The 20,189-nt window shown below is 36.1% G+C and overlaps 3 protein-coding genes across 6 annotated transcripts; 1 reads left to right on the top strand and 2 right to left on the bottom strand.

Annotated features, from left to right (window-relative positions):
* Positions 1 to 263: 263 nt before the first annotated feature.
* Positions 264 to 4,215, bottom strand: LOC111006825 (Leucine-rich repeat protein kinase family protein). The gene is made up of 2 exons (XM_022278906.2): positions 3,836 to 4,215; positions 264 to 3,662 (listed from the first exon to the last, which is right to left on the bottom strand). The coding sequence occupies exons 1-2, from the start codon at positions 3,900 to 3,902 to the stop codon at positions 439 to 441; spliced, it is 3,291 nt and encodes a 1,096-aa protein (XP_022134598.2). The 5' UTR covers positions 3,903 to 4,215; the 3' UTR covers positions 264 to 438.
* Positions 4,216 to 11,263: 7,048 nt separating this feature from the next.
* Positions 11,264 to 14,496, bottom strand: LOC111006854 (uncharacterized). The gene is made up of 3 exons (XM_022278940.2): positions 14,220 to 14,496; positions 13,872 to 13,995; positions 11,264 to 13,356 (listed from the first exon to the last, which is right to left on the bottom strand). The coding sequence occupies exons 2-3, from the start codon at positions 13,980 to 13,982 to the stop codon at positions 11,767 to 11,769; spliced, it is 1,701 nt and encodes a 566-aa protein (XP_022134632.1). The 5' UTR covers positions 13,983 to 13,995; positions 14,220 to 14,496; the 3' UTR covers positions 11,264 to 11,766.
* A 331-nt stretch (positions 14,497 to 14,827) lies between these two features.
* LOC111007266 (putative LRR receptor-like serine/threonine-protein kinase At1g74360) lies at positions 14,828 to 20,094 on the top strand. 4 transcript variants are annotated; one of them, XM_088125290.1, is made up of 5 exons: positions 14,828 to 14,977; positions 16,239 to 16,557; positions 16,721 to 17,765; positions 17,841 to 18,195; positions 18,292 to 20,094. In XM_088125290.1, exons 3-5 carry the CDS (start codon positions 17,693 to 17,695, stop codon positions 20,018 to 20,020), a joined length of 2,157 nt encoding a protein of 718 aa, XP_087981416.1. In that variant the 5' UTR covers positions 14,828 to 14,977; positions 16,239 to 16,557; positions 16,721 to 17,692; the 3' UTR covers positions 20,021 to 20,094. The 4 variants fall into 4 exon arrangements, with proteins under 4 accessions (XP_087981416.1, XP_022135258.2, XP_087981415.1 ...); XM_022279566.2 differs by having other exon boundaries at positions 17,416 to 17,765; positions 17,841 to 20,094; XM_088125289.1 differs by having other exon boundaries at positions 17,847 to 20,094.
* The last annotated feature ends 95 nt before the right edge of the window (positions 20,095 to 20,189 follow it).

Below are 20,189 nucleotides of genomic sequence, written 5' to 3'. Positions count from 1 at the left end.
AGTTTGAATTCACCCGACAAAAGCAGAAAATTAGCCCATTTTCATCCATCTTTTTTTCCTTTTTCTTTGCAAAGGTAAAAACATATATTTCAGCCATCTTTTTCCCAACTAATCTGCTGCTAAGTTGTTCAAATGGCAGTTTCATCCATCACTTCATTCCGAATGAGATATTTTATTGAACAAACTTGGGCCATATGCAGCACATCTCAGTGGTTATTCAACTAAGAAAAAAGAACAAAAAAAAAACAACAGAACAAAGAAAAAACAGAGCAATTATTTGTCTTTCTTTCAACATTTTTGTGAATGATGAATGTTTTTGTTTACAATATGAATGGTAACAAATTGAAGTGTGTAGGTATCCTATCAGTATCTTATGTCTCTATGAAACTATGTAACAACCTAAGCATATGCACATTTCTTTCAATCAAAATCCTGAGATCACAAGGATGGAGGGGAGAAGCTACAGCTGAATTCATCCCCTCTTAACCCTGTGATGTTGATCAACATAGCTAGAACTTCCTTCATGTTCGGTCTCGCCGCAGGTGCTTCGTTCGTGCACTTCACCCCGATCCTCAGCAGCTCGCACATCTCCTCGGCCCCCTCGGCGAGGCCCGACCCCAAAACTGCTACTGGTATCACTGCTCTACTCAACCCTTTTCTTCCATCTCCCATCACCCTTTTTGCCCATTCAACTAGACACTCTTCCCCTCCGTCGAGTGCTCGTCTTGCTGTAGCAAGTTCCATCGCCAAAACTCCAAAGCTGTACACGTCGCCTTTCGTTGTAGCTTTCCATGTCTGTCCATACTCGGGTGCCACATAACCGATGGTTCCAGCCACCATGGTACTCACATGGCTGTCTCCTACATCCATAATTCTAGCTAGGCCGAAATCTGTCACCCGTCCCCGACCATCTTTATCGAGCAGGACATTGCTGGCTTTGACATCACGATGCACAACAGAAGGAAAACACTCATGGTGCAGAAAGACCAATGCTCGTGCCACATCGATTGCAAGATCAATCCGTCGCCGCCAGTTTAATCTCACTCTGTCTAGTATGAGATCCTCCAGGCTCCCTCCTTCCATGTACTCGTATACCAAAATCTTATTCGAACCGTCGAGACACCATCCGTAAAGCTGAACGAGATTCAGATGCGGCCAATTGAAGCCATTTCCAGTAAGAATATGCATTTCAGCTTGGAACTCTCTTTCACCTTCAATTCCTTCTCTTTGGAGCTTCTTCACTGCCACTTGCCTTCCATCAGGCAACACTCCTCTGTAAACTGTTCCATATCCTCCCTTACCAATCACTCTGTCCTCTGAAAAGTTTCCAGTGGCTTTTAGAATATCAGCATGCGTAAAAACTGTTTTGTCAAGTCGAATGATCGTAACTGAATTCGAATACCATGGAGACGAGCTGTGAGAACTTGAACCGAAGTCTTTTACATACTTTATATCTTCCAGGAGGTATCCTGGTGATTCATCTGGGCTTCTCATCACCAAGCAAACTATAAGAGAAAACATCCCAAATACCATAAAAGCAAGGACCATTGATAAGAAAGCCAACACTCCAATCAGCGGCCTTGATTTCCCTTTCGAAGTTCCTCCGATTCTCGGGTACCCCGGTGACTTTGGCGGGGTTGTGTTGAGGAACGATGGAAGGCGCAACAGAGGATTGCCGAGGTATGAGTCCTTCTCGAATGTCGAAAATTGTCCGCTTGGATTCACCTCCCCTGTTATAAGAGGATTGTATGAGATGTTGAACTTGTTAAGCTCATTCAAGTTGGTCAAACTTCTAGGGAAGATGCCTGAGAAGTTGTTGTATGATAAATCTAGATTCTGCAGACACCTGATATTTCCAATCTCGGTCGGGATCTCGCCTGAAAAACTGTTCTCTGATACATTTAGAACAACCAGTGGCAGATTACCCAACTCTGGAGGGAGTTTCCCACTGAAGTTGTTACAACTTAAATGCAACATACTGAAGTTCTTCAATTTCCCAATCTCAATTGGTATCTCACCACTGAACTGATTCCCACTTAGTTGAACATAACCAGAGATTTGCAAAGTCCTAACTTTGCTGCAAAATGGGAAAAGTCCATACCCTTTCAATAGCCTATCCCAAATGCTTCTACAACTCTTCCTTGTGAGAATTGTGTAGACAAAGCTGAAAGGAGGGTAGTTTGCCGGGATCCATCTCTTCATTGCCAAGCACTCCCCCGACCCGGCAATGAACTTCTCGTTTCGTCGATTTGATTCGAACGTGGTCGTGGCATTTCTTCCGATGCTCATTAGCTCAGACGGGATCGGGCCGGATAGCTGATTGTTGGCAAGATTAAGCCACAGCAAGCTAGAACAATTCCCCAACTCCTTAGGAATCTCACCTGTTAAAGAGTTGTTTGCCAGCATTAGCCACAAAAGTGAAGTCAAGTTCCCAAAACTGCTTGGGATTGACCCATTTAAGGTGTTGAACGAGAGATCAAGTGCTTGAAGATTTGGCAAATTCCCGTATTCTGAAGGAATGCTTCCATGGAACTGATTATAGGCAAGAATTAAGAACTCTAAACTCTTCAATTCAGAGATTTCGACAGGCAATGGGCCTGAAAAGTTGTTGTAACTCAAGTCCAAACGAGCAATTCTCGGCAGTTTAAGAATCCCAGAAGAATAAATCCCTCCAGTGTAATAATTCCCATGAAGAACAAGAAATTTCAACTGTGTAAATTTCCCAAAAATTTCTTGAATCTCTCCCCGGAAGCTGTTCTTGCTCAAATCAAGAAACACCAAATTGCTCAAATTCAAAAGGGATTCAGGGATTTCCCGAGAAAAATTGTTCTTCCCCAGATACAAATTTTGCAGACTCGAAATTGTTCCAATTTCCGGCGGAATTTTCCCGGAAAATTTGTTCCCCCATAGATTCAAAGAAGACAAATTCCCACAATTAGAAACCTCCCAGGGAACTCCGCCGTCGAATTCATTCTCCGACAGGTCCAACACCTCCAAATTACAAAACCCTGTAAATATCACCGGCGAGACCTCGCCGGAAAGTTTATTCTCTGACGCCGAAAACACACGGGTCCTCGCCAATCCAGACCACAACCCGCCGCTAAATCCGTTGGAGCTCAAATCCACAGACTGCAAATTCCGGCACTCCTCGAAACAGTCATCCGTCCGACCAGTAAAATTATTACCAGAAACATTAAAGAACACCAAATTCCCGCAAATTCCCGGAAAGTTCACCGTTATTTCTCCCCAAATCCGGTTGACCGACAGGTCCAAAGTCTCGATATTGACCAACCCAGAAAAATTCAACCTGTCGTCGAGGATGTTGTGGGAAAGATTCAGCTGCCGGAGATTTCTGCAGTTGTTCAAGTCGCCGGGAATTGGGCCGGAGAGAGTGTTCGTGGAGAGGTCGAGGTGGGTCAGCTCCGACAAGGCAGAGAAATTGTGGAAAATCTGGCCGGAGATGTCTTCATTGGAGAGGTCAATTCCGATGATTCGGGAATTTCTTTGATTGCAGGATATACCCGACCAAGAACAGGGGGAGCTCTGTAAATCCCAGAACGAATATTTTCCTCGTTTAACGGGATTGTGTTCTTCCAGAAAAGATTTCAACTGTAACAAAACTTCTCTGTCTCTCCGTAAATCTTGTCCCTCGACAACCGTACCTAAAAAAAAATAAGAAACTGATTCAATCCGACCAGACCCATCTCGGAAAAAACGCAGAATTTATTACAGACAGCAAAAAAAGAAAAAATAAAAAACTGAAACTTGTTTGAAAATTAGGATACCCAGTTGGGAAAATCACAAGTGGTTGAGGAATAGAGGCGATTTTTGTTACCTGTGATCAAGGTGAAGAAAATGATCAACGGAATACGCCATGAGTGATCAGTGTCTCTGTCCTTCATAATCTACTATGATTTTTGTTTCTCGGGATAATTAAGTTGGAAAATTTTGTCAGATTAAAGCCATGGGAAGGAGAAGAATGATGATTAATATGAATATTGGAACGTAAACGAATTGGCCTTTGAAGCACACGCAGCAGCGCCTGCAGAAGACCAAAGAAAAGTTTGAAAAAGAAGAAGGAAAAAAGTGGCTGTGAAACTCAAAATTGAATAAAAAATTTTGAACAAGAGGAAAAAAATGTGTGTGGAAAAAACTTGGTTTTGATGTGGAGAAGGAAAGGTAGACAGAATTGAGAGAAGGGGAAAAAATTAAAAAAAAAAAAAAAAAATAGGACAGAAGAAGTTTTGTTAGTTTAATGTTTGATTGTTGTTGTTGGTGGGAAAGTGAGGTGAGGGTCACAGGCAGGGGAGGGTAGCAAGCCGCTTTGCTTGACCTTTTGCTTACGTAGCAAATTTAGTGTTTGACTCAACAATTTGGAACTTGGAATTTGGGTATTGGAAGTTGGAGTCTTTCATTGATATGAATATTAATGCTATGGATTGGATCCTAATTCTTAATTCCTAATTCCTAATTCCTTATTCCACATCTTTTTTTATATAATTTAATCCATTTGGGATTTGTTAATTCTTTCCAAGTTTTTTAACTACTTTAATAGTACCTATTAAATCGAATATCTGATTAATAGTATGTATATACGATGAGTATTTGAAATTCGGTTGAGTAGCTGAGTCTTTAATTAAATTCTGAATCTTGTAAAATGATTTGACTCCATATTTATTTTCTTGTATAATATGGTATTTCAAAAATTTGAATGATGAGTATTTTGAAATGTTACGAAAAAAGAAAAAGTTACAATAAATCAAACCAATCAATTTTATTTGGTTGTAGTTTTCTTCTCTCTCAAGTAAATACATTAGTTTCAATGATTTGACTGAAAAGTAGAACCATTGAAATTGAAGCTGATGTTACCATTTTAGATGTAATTTGCTTTAATTTCTAGGATATTAAGTAGCTACTAAGGTAGTAGTTTAAATACATCCACTATTAGCTATTTCTTGTATTGATTTCAAGTTTTTTTTTCTTTTTTTTTTGCTCAAGTGAATTACAGTTGCTTTGGATATAAGATATGTAATTGATGAGGAAATTTTCATTTTTATCTTTATATTTAGTTCGACGAGTCAATTTTAATGAAGGATTATATATTCGACCTAAAAAAAATAATTGGTACCTTATATACTAAGTTATGTTCGGATGGGTGAAGGAACGATAATCCAAACTACTAAATTATTTCAAGATTATGATTCAATCATGTGAAATAAAAGTTTTAAGTTAAACTAATTTATCAGGTTAAATACAAAGAGTAATAAGTGATTTTTTTCGGCAGTGTTTTCGTCCATATACTTTCTATACTTTAAATTTTTGTTCATTTTACTCTCTATACTTTCGAAACATTCGTTTTGGTCAATATAATTTTAAAAAGTAACCATTTAGCTCATTTCATTTTCATTTTCATCTCATTTATTTGAATCAAAATTTTAACATGGCATTTCAGTATTAACTAAATTCCTTGAAAAATAGTCATAAATTTGTATTAAATCAATTCTATTGTGTATAAAATTTGTGTTAAAAATGTGCAAATAACGAGAACAAAATTGTCGTTTATTAAAAGTATAGAAACTAAAATAAACAAAAAATTAGAAGTAAAGATACCAAAATGAACTAAAATCGAAACTAGAAATAAAAGACAAATCGAACTGTATTGATTAAATGAAATTTGAGAAATAAAGGAGCACGTTTAAAATAATTATAGGAGTATAATGAGACATGAAAAGGGTCCTAAGAAGGGAGAAAAAAAGAAAACAGAGCAAAGGGACATGAAAGGGCTCAAAGTCTACAATGTTGTCCCAATGAAATCCTATGATGGCAATTGGTCAAACCAAGAGTTGTTGGGTCTTTTTTTTTTTTTTTTTTTTTTTGGGTGTGTGTGGAAATTATGGGTTAGGTTAAAATCACATTGCCCCGTGGTAGCAGTCTCTTTCCTACAATTAATTATAATATTATAATATGGTTTGTTTCTAAGAAACCCTAGACCCCCAAAAGAAAGTCAAACTTAGGATTCCATTTGTCAATTTTTTTGTGGTGGAGGATTGTGTTTTTTTTTTCTTTTCTTATTTTGTTTTGGGGGATAGAGTTGTGTCACTGTATTGATAGAACTGATCCAACAGAAAGTTGGGTTTTCAATTCTACTATGTCATCTTCATTTGTTTTATACTATTAAAGTTCAAAATTATTAATTTAATCTTGATGATTTGTGTTTAATTTTAAAATTAGCTTCAATTTCGTCTTTTAATTTTGCTTAAATCTTTCCAACATTGTTTCGTGTGGTAAGGAGAAGTAATGACCTAACCGTTAAGAAAAGAAAAAAGACATTACATAGTTAATAATAGACATGAACTATTTCTCTCATTGCCAATTGATTTTGAGATGAAACTTCATGAATATTAATATGGTACCAGAGCCCAACAAGTTCAAACAAGCATCCGATCCAAAAAATGGGATCCGACCAAGATCGTCGAGCCAAAAGAACCACGATTTTGTGGGGCATGTTAAGGATCCCACATTGAAAAGAAAAAAGACATTGCATAGGCTTATAATAGACACGGGTGGCTACTCCTCTCATTGTCAATTGGTTTTGAGATTGAACCTCATGAATATTAATACTAATCCGAACATAGTATAAGTGTAGTTAAAACACCGAGACTTTGTTTTCTTTTAAGAAAGATGTGTATTAAGCTAGTTATTATAGAGTTTGAATTGGGTAAAAAAAATTAAAGGGATAGATGAGTTCTGTTAGAAACGTTCCAACTGATTTAATTTCACGTAATAAAACCTTTTACATCTAGTAAACAATGGGGATGTTTTAAAGAGAATTAATGAAATCCTAAGAACTAAAATGAGAGCGTGTGTCATATTAAATTTTAGTGGAACAAAATTATTTAGGGTTAATTTAAAATGAATTTTATGATGCGATAATAATGAATTTATGGGAGTGAATATGTGAAGGGTTGCCGTAGAATAATTAATGTGAAAGAGAGTATAGCTTGTCACAACATGTAACTTTGCGGAACTACGCTCGAATTATTATTACTAATTTTTTTTAATTACACTAAATGTACTGCAGTCGTAGATGTCGTTTATCGTTAAACTTCCATTAACAATTACACGCTTGAATCAGGATCGTTCCATAATTTTTGCACTTGACTTTGGTTTGTTTTTCTTCCTTTGATTGTATCGTTAATATTGCAGATGTCAAAAGTGAATTTTTTTTAGTAGAGTTCCCACTGCCAGACGTCGTCCCTTATATTTGACGTACGTCCATAGGGTGGCAAAATGTCGTCATTCGAGATTTGCACGCTCCCTGCTCAAATTTTCATGCTCTATATTTTGTAGTAGAGTTCTATATATATTTTTGTAGTAGAGTTCATAACATGAATAATGAACTTGTAATAATAGACTAATTCAAATTTGCAAACAATGACTAAAACAAATGTTCATAACATGAAAGGTAGCTATGATTTTGAATAAAAAAGTTGACTAAAATATTTAAAGTACAAGTACAAAAATATTTAAAAGTAGAAATATCAAAATGAAAATATTTAAATTAAGCGCTCGAAGATTTAAATTTCCACTCTTTATTAAACTAAAATTGAAAGGAAGTTCTTTTTTCGGTACAATACATAGGGGTGGAAATCCAAAGATACATATATCTTAAATCACTTAACGGAAAAAAAAATTAAAATTTGATCTTACTCTAATGTGTATTATATACCTTAAATAGTGGGACAGTGAGTCACGAACTGAGTTTGAGCGCAAATGACGCGTTGATAATTGAAGACAAAAGAACAAATATTTGAATAAGAAAAAAACAATAATAAAAATGATTGGGGAAGAGAGAGAGAGACTCGTGCGTGTAGAAAGCACGTGTGCCAGAAATTTAGACCATTCCCATTGTTTGTGACTTTTGTGTTGTCGTTGTGTCCCACAAGATTTATAAGAAAACAAAAAGCAAATTTCAATCTTAATTTCCCCTTTTCCAACGCACTCAATCCACCCCATGGAATCACACACATGTCCCGATGATACAACAACGTGTGGATGTGGTGATTTGAATTCACGATTCTCTTGATCGAAATATATGTCTAATGATAAAATGTTTTAAATTTCTTCGTAAAATTGGAAACGAGAAACAAGAAACAAAAACGTTATCAAACAGGTATTTAATAACTTGTTTCTTCTTTCTCGTATTTTTTAATAAATTCACGGGGTTTTAACCCTTCTCTTTAAGTTCTTTTGATCTGTTTTGAAACAACGAGTCACTCATAATAGTTAATTCTATCCGTGCTATAAAGAAATTGTTTAGAATTTGAGTTCTCCCTCTTTAAATTACATTTGTCGAAGAAAGGAAAAGGTAAAAATACATGCATCTCATTTCATTTAATGCTAAACGATGTATTTTTCATTTGATTTTTAAACGTTATAAGAAAATCTATTATTTATATTTTGGTTTCCCTTAAATATTTTCTGCAATTTTCTTTTGTTTAATAAACTTAAGCTTGTTTTAATATATATATATTTTTTTTTTATTTGTGTAAATATGAAACCTCATGTTTTGAAATGTTAGAGTAAAGGTAAATTATATAAGAGCCTTCGCTATGGATTGTTGTTTTTGTAATTTTGACGAGAGGGTAATTCGGTCATTTGAATATGAATCAAAGTTTTCTTTTTTTTCTTTGGAAGAAAAAAAGAAACAGGGGCTTATTTGCAAAGTAAATTTGTAGAGAGAATATATAATGCTTAGAAATTAGAAAATGAAATATGACGAAAGCAAGTGAATTTTGAGCTAATAGGGAAAAGACAATGCTTGCAAGTTAGAGAAAGGGATATAAAAAAATGACACAAAGAATAATCAGGTCTATTTTAAACAAATTAATATGCCAGCTGGATTGGATCGAAATGACCATTTTGGACGTGTCAAAATATATATATAATGACAAAAAATGTTAATAGGAAAAGTACATGGATGTACTTGCAAAATATAAAATCAATGTCCAATTTAAGGGTTTTTTTCTTTTCCTTTCTAATTCGGTTGTTGAAGTGCACAACTTTGCTTAAAAGTTCTTTTAAAAAGTTGGTTTTATAATAAAATATGCTAGGTTTGGTATTTAATGGGCATTATTTTATTTACAATAATACTTTTTTTGTTGAATAATTTTATTTTAATCTATCCATTTGATTAAAAAGCTAATTTGAATGAGTCACACATTGTATTAAGGTGTCGATGGAGAAAATCTTGTATTTATTTAGACTGAGAAAATCTAATTTTTTTTAAAAAAAAAATTTTCATAGTTAATTCGAACCTAACTTAAGTGGATAAGACACATATTACAACTTAAATTTTTTATGGTTCAATCTCCCACTCACGTCATTGTTGAACATTTCATTAAGTGATATTTGATATTTCCAAAATAAATTTATGACCCATAATTTTATTAGTATTTATGGTCAAAGAAATATTTTTTTACCATTTTATAATCCCATAAATTTCATATCCTTAATTAACTTATAAAATGTCAAATTTGGTAGACTGTAGGCTGGAAACCACAATTATGCTATTTAAATAGATATTATTATTTATTTATAATAAAAATAAGCATTATATTTCCAATTTAGTTCCATATAAAATCTCTTCCTATTTTTCAGAGACATATTGTAGCAATAGGAAAATTTAAACTTTAAATAGAAGTCTATTCTGTTAGTTGAGCCATTGATTGCTAGAGATTTCATTTCAATAATTACTGAGATTGCAAAATTATGTTTCCACGTGTAGGTTTCTATTATTATTATTATTATTTTAAAAAGAATCATTCAATTTCAATCATACTGTTGAAAATAAATTATTGTTGTTAAAGTGAGAGCCATTAATGAAATGGAAGATTATAGAAGATGAAAATTGATGATGAAATTAAATGGTAACAGTTGGGTTGCACAGAAGTAAATTAATATGGAAGCTTCAGAATGAATAAATGTTGTACTAAAAATTTAAATTTAAATTAAAAAGAAGTGTTGGGTTTAAACTTTGAAGTGGGTTTTTTTTTTTTTTTTTGGGAAATGTGTTGAATTTTGACCAAACTACTATTTTGGAGGGAAGAAAAATACCCAGAAAAAAAAAAAAGAAAAACTAGAAAATTTGCTACTTTTTTCCCCTTCATTTTCTCTGTCTTATCAATCAGTGTTCACAACACACCTTCCTTTGAATTATCCACACCTTGTTTCTTACTTTTCCATATTTTGGTTTGAATTTTTCTAGGCTATTCAAGGAGGGTTGGTTTTGCTTTTTTCTTTTTCAATTAAGGGAAAATGAGAAAAGTAGGAAAGAAATGAAAATATTCCATTTGATCTACCTGATATTATTTGTATCTAGTGCTCTAAATCAATTAATTGCTTTGTCTTACTACAAAGCACGATCACTTTAATTTGGCAAACAAATGGATACTCAGTTTCACACTAGGAAGTACGGATACTTTAGCTTGGGTAGCATGTTCGTGTAGGATACTTATTGGACACGTCTCAAACATTTAGACATTTGTTAATTCAATAGATATGTATCATATACTAGTTGTAAAAGTGAATATAGATCCGACACTTGTTAGACACGTATTGAACACTTGTTAAACATTAGAAATAAATAGGAATACATGACAAAATAATAAATTTTGAGAGAAAAATACATCAAACTCATTTTAAGTATAAAGATGTATAAAACTGGCTTTGATTTCCTTGTATCAAAATTATGTAAAGTTTAAAAAATGTTATATTTTAATAAATGTGTCTTTGTCATATCCATGTCCTAGATATTTTGTCATATTAGATCTGTGTCTCGTGGCGGTATTCATACTTTTTAGCTCACACATTAGACACTTCAAACTTTGATGCTTATTAAATATATGTGCCAAGCATTCATAGTATACAACAGATACCTCATAAGTGACACAATAATGCACAATTACATTTTTAGTATCAAAATCTATGAAATGAATTCAAACTCTATATTCTACCAATTATATTAAATTGAGAATCAATTTTTCGACCCTTAGAGTTATTGGAACATTAACTAGTTGAACTATGCTCAAATTGGCTTTTGGTACACGCGAAAATCTAACTTTTTCTTTTTCTGATTAGACATTAAACGAAACAAACCGAATCTAAACAAAGAAAATCAAAATTCTCACGGTGATTTGTAAACTTCTTTGTTATTCCATCCAGAAAGAAGATGTAGTTACATTGGAACATAAATTAAAGCAGCTTCAACAAGGCAAAAACTTTCTTCATTCTCAAGATAATAACAAAAAGTAGATTTGATTGTTTTGTTGTGGAAGGATGGGGAAGTGGTAAAGGCAACACAACTTAGTCAATACAGAAACAGTGATGTTGAAATTGTAAAGCCATGGGAAGGGGAAGGGGAAGGGGAAGGGAAAGGGGGGCCTCAAGATTCAAACCGATAAAGCAAAGTGATAGATGCCAAACACTATTAACAGTCGTTGGTGATGGGGCGTGGGACCTTTCTAGAAAGCAAATTCTCTAATCAACAAAGCCTTTATTTTAACATGGGCCTGTTCATCTATCATTCTGACCAATGGGCCGAAACTGGCCAAGCCCATGATCCACATTCCACAGAGTGTATGAACTTGATGATCTAAGCTTATCAAATGTATCATATTACTGGAATACTGTTGTTGTATTGGACAGAAGTCTTGGCCTTTCCAAATATTGATTTCGTTATCTATAATACTAAGCCACAGTAAGAAACTATAGTTTCAAGTTAAGAACCTTACCTAAAGGTTGATAGACTGTGGAGCTGCCTTCATACATGGGAGGTTTAAATTTAGGTGCAGATACTTCCTTCATGGCAGCAACAGCAGCCTTTCTTCTTTGTTTATGCTCTCGCCATTTCCTCAGCTGGTCTTCAACGGCTTCTTTAGCTTTCTCAGCCATCTCAGCTCTAGTGGTAGCCTGTTCGGCTCGCGACCGGAACTCCCCAATTCTTATCATTGCTGCTTCTAGTTCCTTCTTCAACTTTTCCAATTCATCTGTGTACTGAGGACTGGCCAGATGGGAAGAGTTGTCTGCTGAGAGTTCAGGGGTTGGATCAACATTTGTAATCAATGATTGATATTCCTCCAGAGTAATTGTTATGGTGGCAGTCTCATCCCTTCTGTCACTGGCTTCAGCATTCAGATCTTCTTCAATGCCTGGTGAGGTTTTGTCAAGAATGGGGTTCTCATTTTCTTCATAGGCCCAAAATGGTCCTTGTTTTAGCTTTATGTTCTCCTTCTTGACTTCGGCTGCTTCTGCAGCCAAGTCCTGAACAGCAAGATAAAGGCCGGATTTAACGCTCTCGGCTCTTGCTTCAGCAGCCTCTGCTGCTGCAATTTTTGACCTTCCTTCATGAAGTTCAGATTTCAGCAATGCAATTTCAACCTCGGCACCAATTCCTCTTTCTTTCATCTCATCCATTTCAAGTTTCATCTTCTCTAACTGATGTTTAAGTGTTTCTACCCTGTCCTTGAATTTTTCAATTTCTTCATTTGCATTCTTTACTTCTTCTTTCAATTGATTCCTCTCCAGCTTTAGTGACTCAATATAAAGAGCTTGATCAGAAGATTCCCTGTCCATAACTTCAAGATCTGCTTTTATCTGTTCATTGGTTTGCTTTAATGCCGACTCAATCATGTCAATATATAGTGCCTTTGCTTGTAACTGGCTCTCTAAATCACGTACTAATTCTGTTTGTTTGCTCATTTCTTCTAATTGATTTTGCACCTCAACAACTTTTTCCCTAGCCAGCTCGAGGTCAGCATCTTTCGAAGATAATGCAGCAGACATCTCTTTTTTTGCTTCATCAACAGCAAAATTTGACCTACGAATTGCTTCATTCAGTTCTGAGATGTGTCTTATGAGATCTACAGTCTTTTCCTTTTCCAAGTGGGCATTATTTTCCAGTAACTCTATTTTTACAATTCCCTTGAGCTCTGATTCCCTAGAAGCAGCAAGTTCTGTTTCAATGCCAAGAAGCTCCTCTTGTCTGATCTTCAACTCACACATAGCAACCTGAAGCTGCTCTCGAACTTTTCTGGTCTCCAAGGATTGATCAGTCATTTCATTCAACTTATGTTCAAGTTCATTCAACTGCACTCTAGCCTCACTGCATTCTTTGATGTATTTATCTCTATCAGTTTCTGCAATGTTCAGCAACTCAGAAAGTTCGTCAATGGCTTTCTGTTGTTGTTCCAGCTTTAGACGGGCCTGCATGTAAGCCGCATCCTTTGCTTCAAGTTGAACCTTGTAACTGGCCAGATCCCTTACTACCTCTTCAAGCTCTCTTTCCTTCTCATACCCCTACGATAAATAAAATAATAATAATAATAATAATAATGCAGTTGTAGAAGTATTGTTTTACAAAATTAAGATGATAAATGATTACTTAGTGCCCAGAGATTATTTTAGTGAAGCATACTTGCTTACAGACAGACCAACAATTAATTGTTATAAAAATAGACAAATAAATCAGATCAACATAAGTAACCACATGAAAAAAAGAATTAGTAGGAGCTTGAAATAGTACAAATTACCCATATCAATATAAATAAACCATATAAAAAAATTAGTAGGTAAACTTCCACTGGCGTGTAAACAAATATTGTTCTTATTTTATAGTCAAAACCACCTCTTACGAAACAGTGTGTAAAATCGTCTTTCTATGAGATTGCTGAATTCAAAATTATTTTGCAACCAACCACTTTTTAAGGACAATTTTCCCCCTTCAAGAACAACCTTGTGCAAAAAAGACCTACTATCATAACCATAAGAAAAAACATATCATCGATCAAGGAACAAACCAGAGAAAATCTTACATTACTGGCTGTGTGCTTGTGTTTTTTCTGATCACCTATCGCACCAAACAGAGAGATACCGGCTTGTACAGAATCAATAGGCTTCGTATCAATCTCACCCTTTTTCTCCATTTCCAGAACTTACCTGATGAATATCAATTCAACGCCGAGGTTTTAGGAGAATAATTTACAGAAAAACATCAAAACAATGGAAGAACGTTAAACAGTAAACAGCAGGTAGAAACAACCGAAGATTTGGCAAGAAAATTATAGGTCAGACTTTCAACGACGGAGATGAAAGATTACATATATCCTGATTTCCAAACATTTGAATCAATTACAAGGATGAATGGAAGGGAATATAAGTACCTGGAAGTTTGGGAAGGCAAAATGCGAAAGAGAGGAAGTTGAGAAGAAAATACAAGGCAGAAGGAAGAACGATGGTAGATTTGGTAGGAGTGTGCATCTTGTTCTCGGAGAAAATAGTAATCTCCGTTTCGGACTCGGAGGTCCCAAAGCGGTGGTGATCGTCAGAAACGAAGAGCATGAAGATGTTAGGAAGTAATTGGCGGACGAAATTACAGAGCGCCCTTCGCGTTTCTATGTTCTTTCTTCTTGGTGTTTTCGTAATGACAAATTTCAGCTTTATGCACTCTAATTTATTATCTGGGGAAATTGGAATGAAAGTACTGGTTGGAGTATTGATTTTTAGTCACTCGCCTTTTTTTCTTTCCAAATTACTTTACTATCCCTCCCCTCTCTCCTACTTCTTCTCTCTTCCTTTCCCTCCTCTCTCCTACTTTTCACTTTTCTCTCTTCTCTCATTATTATTTCTCTTTCACGAAAACTTTATTCTCTTCTACCTGCAGCCCCCTCCTCTCTCTCTCTTTTTTCTCTTTCTTCTTCTTCTACCCACGCCCTTTTCTCTTTATCCTTCCATATTCTCCACCCCATCTACCCATCGTGATTCATGTCCTTCATCTAGCCTTCATCACACGCTCCACCAAGATCGACTGTTGCAGAACCTTGCCGCCATCAGTACCATTGTCGGATTCCAGTGCGGACAAGCCGACCGAGAGCGAGAGAGTGAGATCAAGAGCGAGAGAGCACGAGATCGAGAGCGAGAGGTTTTTCTTTGTCTTGTTTTAATTTTGAGGTCCAATAATGGAGTCACAAAGAGGAAGTTGAAGAAATTAAAAAAATCAAGAGGGAGAAGGAGAGATGAAGAATAGCATAAAATTAGGGTAAAGAATAAATGGAAGAGAGAAGAGAAATAAGGATAAAAAATCATAAAAGAGAGGGAGGGGAGAAGATGAAAAAGTGGAAGAGAAAAGAAAATTTTCGGGAAAGAGGGAAATTGAGGAGAGAGAAGGAGTAAGAGAGAGGAGGGGAAGGAGGAGAGAGGGAGTAAGAGAGAGGAGAGGGGTAGAAAAGTAATTTGGTATTAAAAATGTCTAGAAAATCCATGATTAGAAATCAATATCCTATTCTTAAAATGCCTACTCATCCAAATTTCCCAATTTATTTGGACCCATATAGTCTTAGACATACTTTTCAGTATAAAATAAAAGGAAAATAGTCTCTTTTTTTCTTCCCTTTATCCGATAATATGTGTTTAACTCATTTTTGCTACTACAACGTGTTAGGGCGGAAAATCGAACTTTTTAAGGTATAGTTACAAATATGTAAAAACATTTAGTAAAATTAACAAAATAATAACAAGTTTTTTGAAATATTGCTTACCCACACCTCGACTAATCACACAGGACCCTATAACATTTAGTGTAAAAAAACACATAGAAATTACTAATTCCTAAAATAGGTAGCTATCATAAGGTTCGAACTAATTCCTTCTTAATTAACTCTAGCTTATTTGAAGCAATGAGCCACCCATAAGGGATATAGCACTTTTTTTATATACAAAAACGGAAGTCCAATTTTAAAACGACAACTTTACTTAAATTATATACATATGTAATATATTTATACATATGTAATATATTTGGCTACTGATATATATAAATGATACATCTAGTATACTACTGATCTACGTGTCTGATATACTTGTAATACGTATGTAATATACTTATGATACTACTAATATGAATGTCTATGTAACATGCATGTAATATATATTTAATATGTTACTTATACGAATATCTGATATACTATTGAAAATTTTTGTTATATTTGAAAATTTAAAAAACCAGTCATGTAATTTCAAATACATGAATATATATTTATTTTATGGCGTTTAGTATTATTTTCCTTTTAAAAAATCAGTATCTTTTATTTTATAAATAATTACTGATTGACATATATTGATAATTAACCTAGATAATAATCAACTATAATCGTAACAATCTGCGTTTTTTTTTTTAATCGAAGGATCTTAGCAACTACGTTATTGGACAATTTAACAACCAAGGAATCAGCGCGCGTCTTCATTTTTTCCCTCCTCCGTCCCCTGGAAGTCCGATCCGATCCGCCGGACGACGTGAAGATTCTCTAAACTTCTTCTAGTTCGCGTGGCGGACATAGACACGGTGGCGCCGGCAATGAGGACGAACGGCCGAGATTTTTCGACACCAAAGCGAAAGCCATTTGTATTTGTTGGGCAAAGGCCGACACTGCGACCGGTCGCCGCCGGTAATGTCGTCTGCAAGCTTCCTCTGCTTAGACGATCACATTGTCCCTTTCTCCAAAGGTAATTTTATTTCCTTCTCTTCCGCTTCTACTCGATTAATGGTTTCTGATCTTGATTTGAGAAATTTCGCTGCTGCTGTTGCGTCTTCGTTGTGATGTCTGTAAATTTATAGTTTAGCTTTGGCTGTGTTGAACTAGAAATCTGATCGGCAATTGTGTCGCAGGCGGCGAATCAACGGCAGATAATTGCCAGATTCTTCAAACGAGGGTTAACAGATTCAAATCGGATAAAGATAATGTCGATTCATTCTGTTCCTGCCCTAGTTCTTTGTATATTACACTTCATGGTTTAGTTCACCTTTCTGTCCTTTTGTTCTTCCGATTTCTCCCTGTAGAATATAGCATCGATTTCCTTTTCTCCCATCTGCTCCACATATAGAACTGTATAATCTCATCAGCTTTTACGCTATCTATTACAATACATGGTTACTGTACTAACTAATATGATTAGTTAATTAGTTGGTTAGTCAGTTAAATCTCTTGGTCATTATTGGAGTGAAATTTGTACATATATATAGTGATCTGTACTCTTTTGTAAGTTAATGAGAAGTAATACAATTTATTCATATTACATTTCTAATACTATCTTAGGGTCTTGCTCAAATTTTGTAATTTCTAGAAAGTACAAATTCAGTTGTTTGACTAGTCCATTGATTAGCTATGATATTTTCATCTTTTGAGGGTACTTGGTGACATTTTGGGGGGGGAGTGGTCCGGAAACTTCGTTAAATTTTCTCCGGAAAATGCTAGGAAATGAAGTTTCAATCATCTGTTTATGATTCAAGCAAAAGAGTGCTTGTATTTTGGTCACTATCTAGAATATCAAATCTCATGAATTTTTTGACATGAAACGATATAGGGTGAAGAAATTAGTTGCGTGTGGAAGCGGAACATTTGGACGGACTCGGGTATGGATCTTGATCAATACCAGCAAGCATATGGGAAAGTATTTTTCATTCCACAAACAATTTTTTATTAAATTTCTCAGCCATTTCTCCTTCTTTTCGTTTACGCTCGACCAGTTCAAAACTCTTCATCCCATTTCCTTCATTTTTAGCCCCAAAAAAGTTCCCGCTGTTTTCATGGCTTAATTTTAAAATATTCTTAACTTATTCGGAAAAACTCATAATATAAGTATGAAGGACAAAGATGCTGACCGTGATCGCTCATGGCCTATTCTGTTGATTATTTTGTTCACCTTAATCACAGGTAAAAGTCGGTTTCTTCCTCACCTCTTGAGATTTTCTTCAACTGGGTATCTAAAATTTTAAACTTTTTCTTTAGGTACAGTTGTTGAGGGACAAGAATTGCAGAGTGACACAGAAGTTTTATTACAGTTGAAATCTTTTCTGGAAGAACACAATCCCGTTAAACGAGGAAAATATTCGTCCTGGAATTTACAGAGCTCCCCCTGTTCTTGGTCGGGTGTATCCTGCAATCTAATAAATTCCCGAATCACCGGAATTGACCTCTCGAATGAAGACATCTCCGGCAAGATTTTCCACAATTTCTCTGCCTTGTCGGAGCTGACCCACCTAGACCTCTCCAGGAACACTATCTCCGGCCAAATTACCGGCGACTTGAACAACTGCAGAAATCTTCGGCGGCTGAATCTTTCCCACAACATCCTCGACGACAGGTTGAATTTGTATGGGTTGGTCAATATCGAGACTTTGGACCTGTCGGTCAACCGGATTTGGGGAGAAATAACATTGAACTTTCCGGGAATTTGCAGGAATTTGGTGTTCTTTAATGTTTCTGGTAATAATTTTACTGGCCGGCCGGATGACTGTTTCGACGAGTGCCGGAATTTGCAGTATGTGGATTTGAGCTCCAACGGATTTAGCGGCGGGTTGTGGTCTGGGTTGGCGAGGACTCGGGTGTTTTCGGCGTCGGAGAATCAATTTTACGGCGCGGTCTCGCCGGTGATATTTTCAGGGGTTTGTAATTTGGAGGTGTTGGACTTGTCGGACAATGAATTGGACGGCGAAGTTCCGGGGGAGGTTTCTAATTGTGGGAATTTGTCTTCTTTGAATCTGTGGAGGAACAAATTTTCCGGGAAAATTCCGCCGGAAATTGGAAGGATTTCGAGTCTGCAAAATTTGTATCTGGGGAAGAACAATTTTTCTCGGGGAATCCCTGAATCCCTTTTGGATTTGAGCAATTTGGCCTTTCTTGATTTGAGCATGAACGGTTTCCGAGGAGAGATTCAAGAAATTTTTGGGAAATTTACACAGGTGAAATTTCTTGGTCTTCACGGGAATTCCTACACTGGAGGGATTTATTCTTCTGGGATTCTTAAACTGCCGAGACTTGCTCGTTTGGACTTGAGTTACAACAACTTTTCAGGCTCATTGCCTGTAGAAATCTCTGAAATGAAGAGCTTAGAGTTCTTAATTCTTGCCTATAATCAGTTCCATGGAAGCATTCCTTCAGAATACGGGAATTTGCCAAATCTTCAAGCACTTGATCTCTCGTTCAACACCTTAAATGGGTCAATCCCAAGCAGTTTTGGGAACTTGACTTCACTCTTGTGGCTAATGCTGGCAAACAACTCTTTAACAGGTGAAATTCCTAAAGAGTTGGGGAACTGTTCTAGCTTGCTGTGGCTTAATCTTGCCAACAATCAGCTATCCGGGCCGATCCCGTCTGAGCTAATGAGCATCGGAAGAAACGCCATGGCCACGTTCGAAGCGAATCGACGAATCAAAAAGTTCATCGCCGGGTCGGGGGAGTGCTTGGCAATGAAGAGATGGATCCCAGCAAACTACCCTCCTTTCAGCTTTGTCTACACAATTCTCACAAGGAAGAGTTGTAGAAGCACTTGGGATAGGCTATTGAAAGGGTATGGACTTTTCCCATTTTGTAGCAAAGTTGGGACTTTGCAAATCTCTGGTTATGTTCAACTAAGTGGGAATCAGTTCAATGGTGAGATACCAAATGAGATTGGGAAATTGAAGAACTTCAGTATGTTGCATTTAAGTTGTAACAACTTCAGTGGGAAACTCCCTCCAGAGTTGGGTAATCTGCCACTGGTTGTTCTAAATGTATCAGAGAACAGTTTTTCGGGCGAGATCCCGACCGAGATTGGAAACATCAGGTGTCTGCAGAATCTAGATTTATCATACAACAACTTCTCAGGCATCTTCCCTAGAAGTTTGACCAACTTGAATGAGCTTAACAAGTTCAACATCTCATACAATCCTCTTATAACAGGGGAGGTGATTCCAAGCGGACAATTTTCGACATTCGAGAAGGACTCATACCTCGGAGATTCTCTGTTGCGCCTTCCATCGTTCCTCAACACAACCCCGCCAAAGTCGCGGTGGTACCCCACGATAATGGGAGGAACCTCTAAACCGACTTCGCAGTCGCTGTTGCTTTCCTTTTTTCTTTCTTCCGTTATTTCTTTTCTTTTCTTTTTTATCTTCTCTTTTTCTTTTTTTCTAAAGAGGCTTCCTTGATCCTTATCACTCATCCTTTCTTTTTTGTGTGTTTTTTTTATTATTATTTTGATAAAATTAGATCCCTTATTCTATTTTTTAGAGAACTGGTCATTTGATTGTAGTGTGTGTTGCCCGCACAAAAGAAAAAAAATACGTCTCCTTCACCCACATGTGATATTTCTACCCG

The sequence above is a fragment of the Momordica charantia genome (assembly GCF_013281855.1).
Source record: "Momordica charantia cultivar OHB3-1 chromosome 6 unlocalized genomic scaffold, Mcharantia_2.0 BLBB01000006.1, whole genome shotgun sequence".
NCBI lineage: Eukaryota > Viridiplantae > Streptophyta > Magnoliopsida > Cucurbitales > Cucurbitaceae > Momordica > Momordica charantia.
This window is presented reverse-complemented; position numbering and strand designations above follow the sequence as displayed.

Coding starts and splice junctions, on each gene's coding strand:
- LOC111006854 (XM_022278940.2), bottom strand. CDS start 13,982: ATGGAGAAAAAGGGTGAGATTGATACGAAGCCTATTGATTCTGTACAA. Junction 13,357..13,871: donor ACAAGCACACAGCCAGTAAT/GTAAGATTTTCT, acceptor TATTTATCGTAG/GGGTATGAGAAGGAAAGAGA.
- LOC111007266 (XM_022279566.2), top strand. CDS start 17,693: ATGAAGGACAAAGATGCTGACCGTGATCGCTCATGGCCTATTCTGTTG. Junction 17,766..17,840: donor TTTGTTCACCTTAATCACAG/GTAAAAGTCGGT, acceptor CTTTTTCTTTAG/GTACAGTTGTTGAGGGACAA.
- LOC111006825 (XM_022278906.2), bottom strand. CDS start 3,902: ATGAAGGACAGAGACACTGATCACTCATGGCGTATTCCGTTGATCATT. Junction 3,663..3,835: donor TTTCTTCACCTTGATCACAG/GTAACAAAAATC, acceptor ATTTTTTTTTAG/GTACGGTTGTCGAGGGACAA.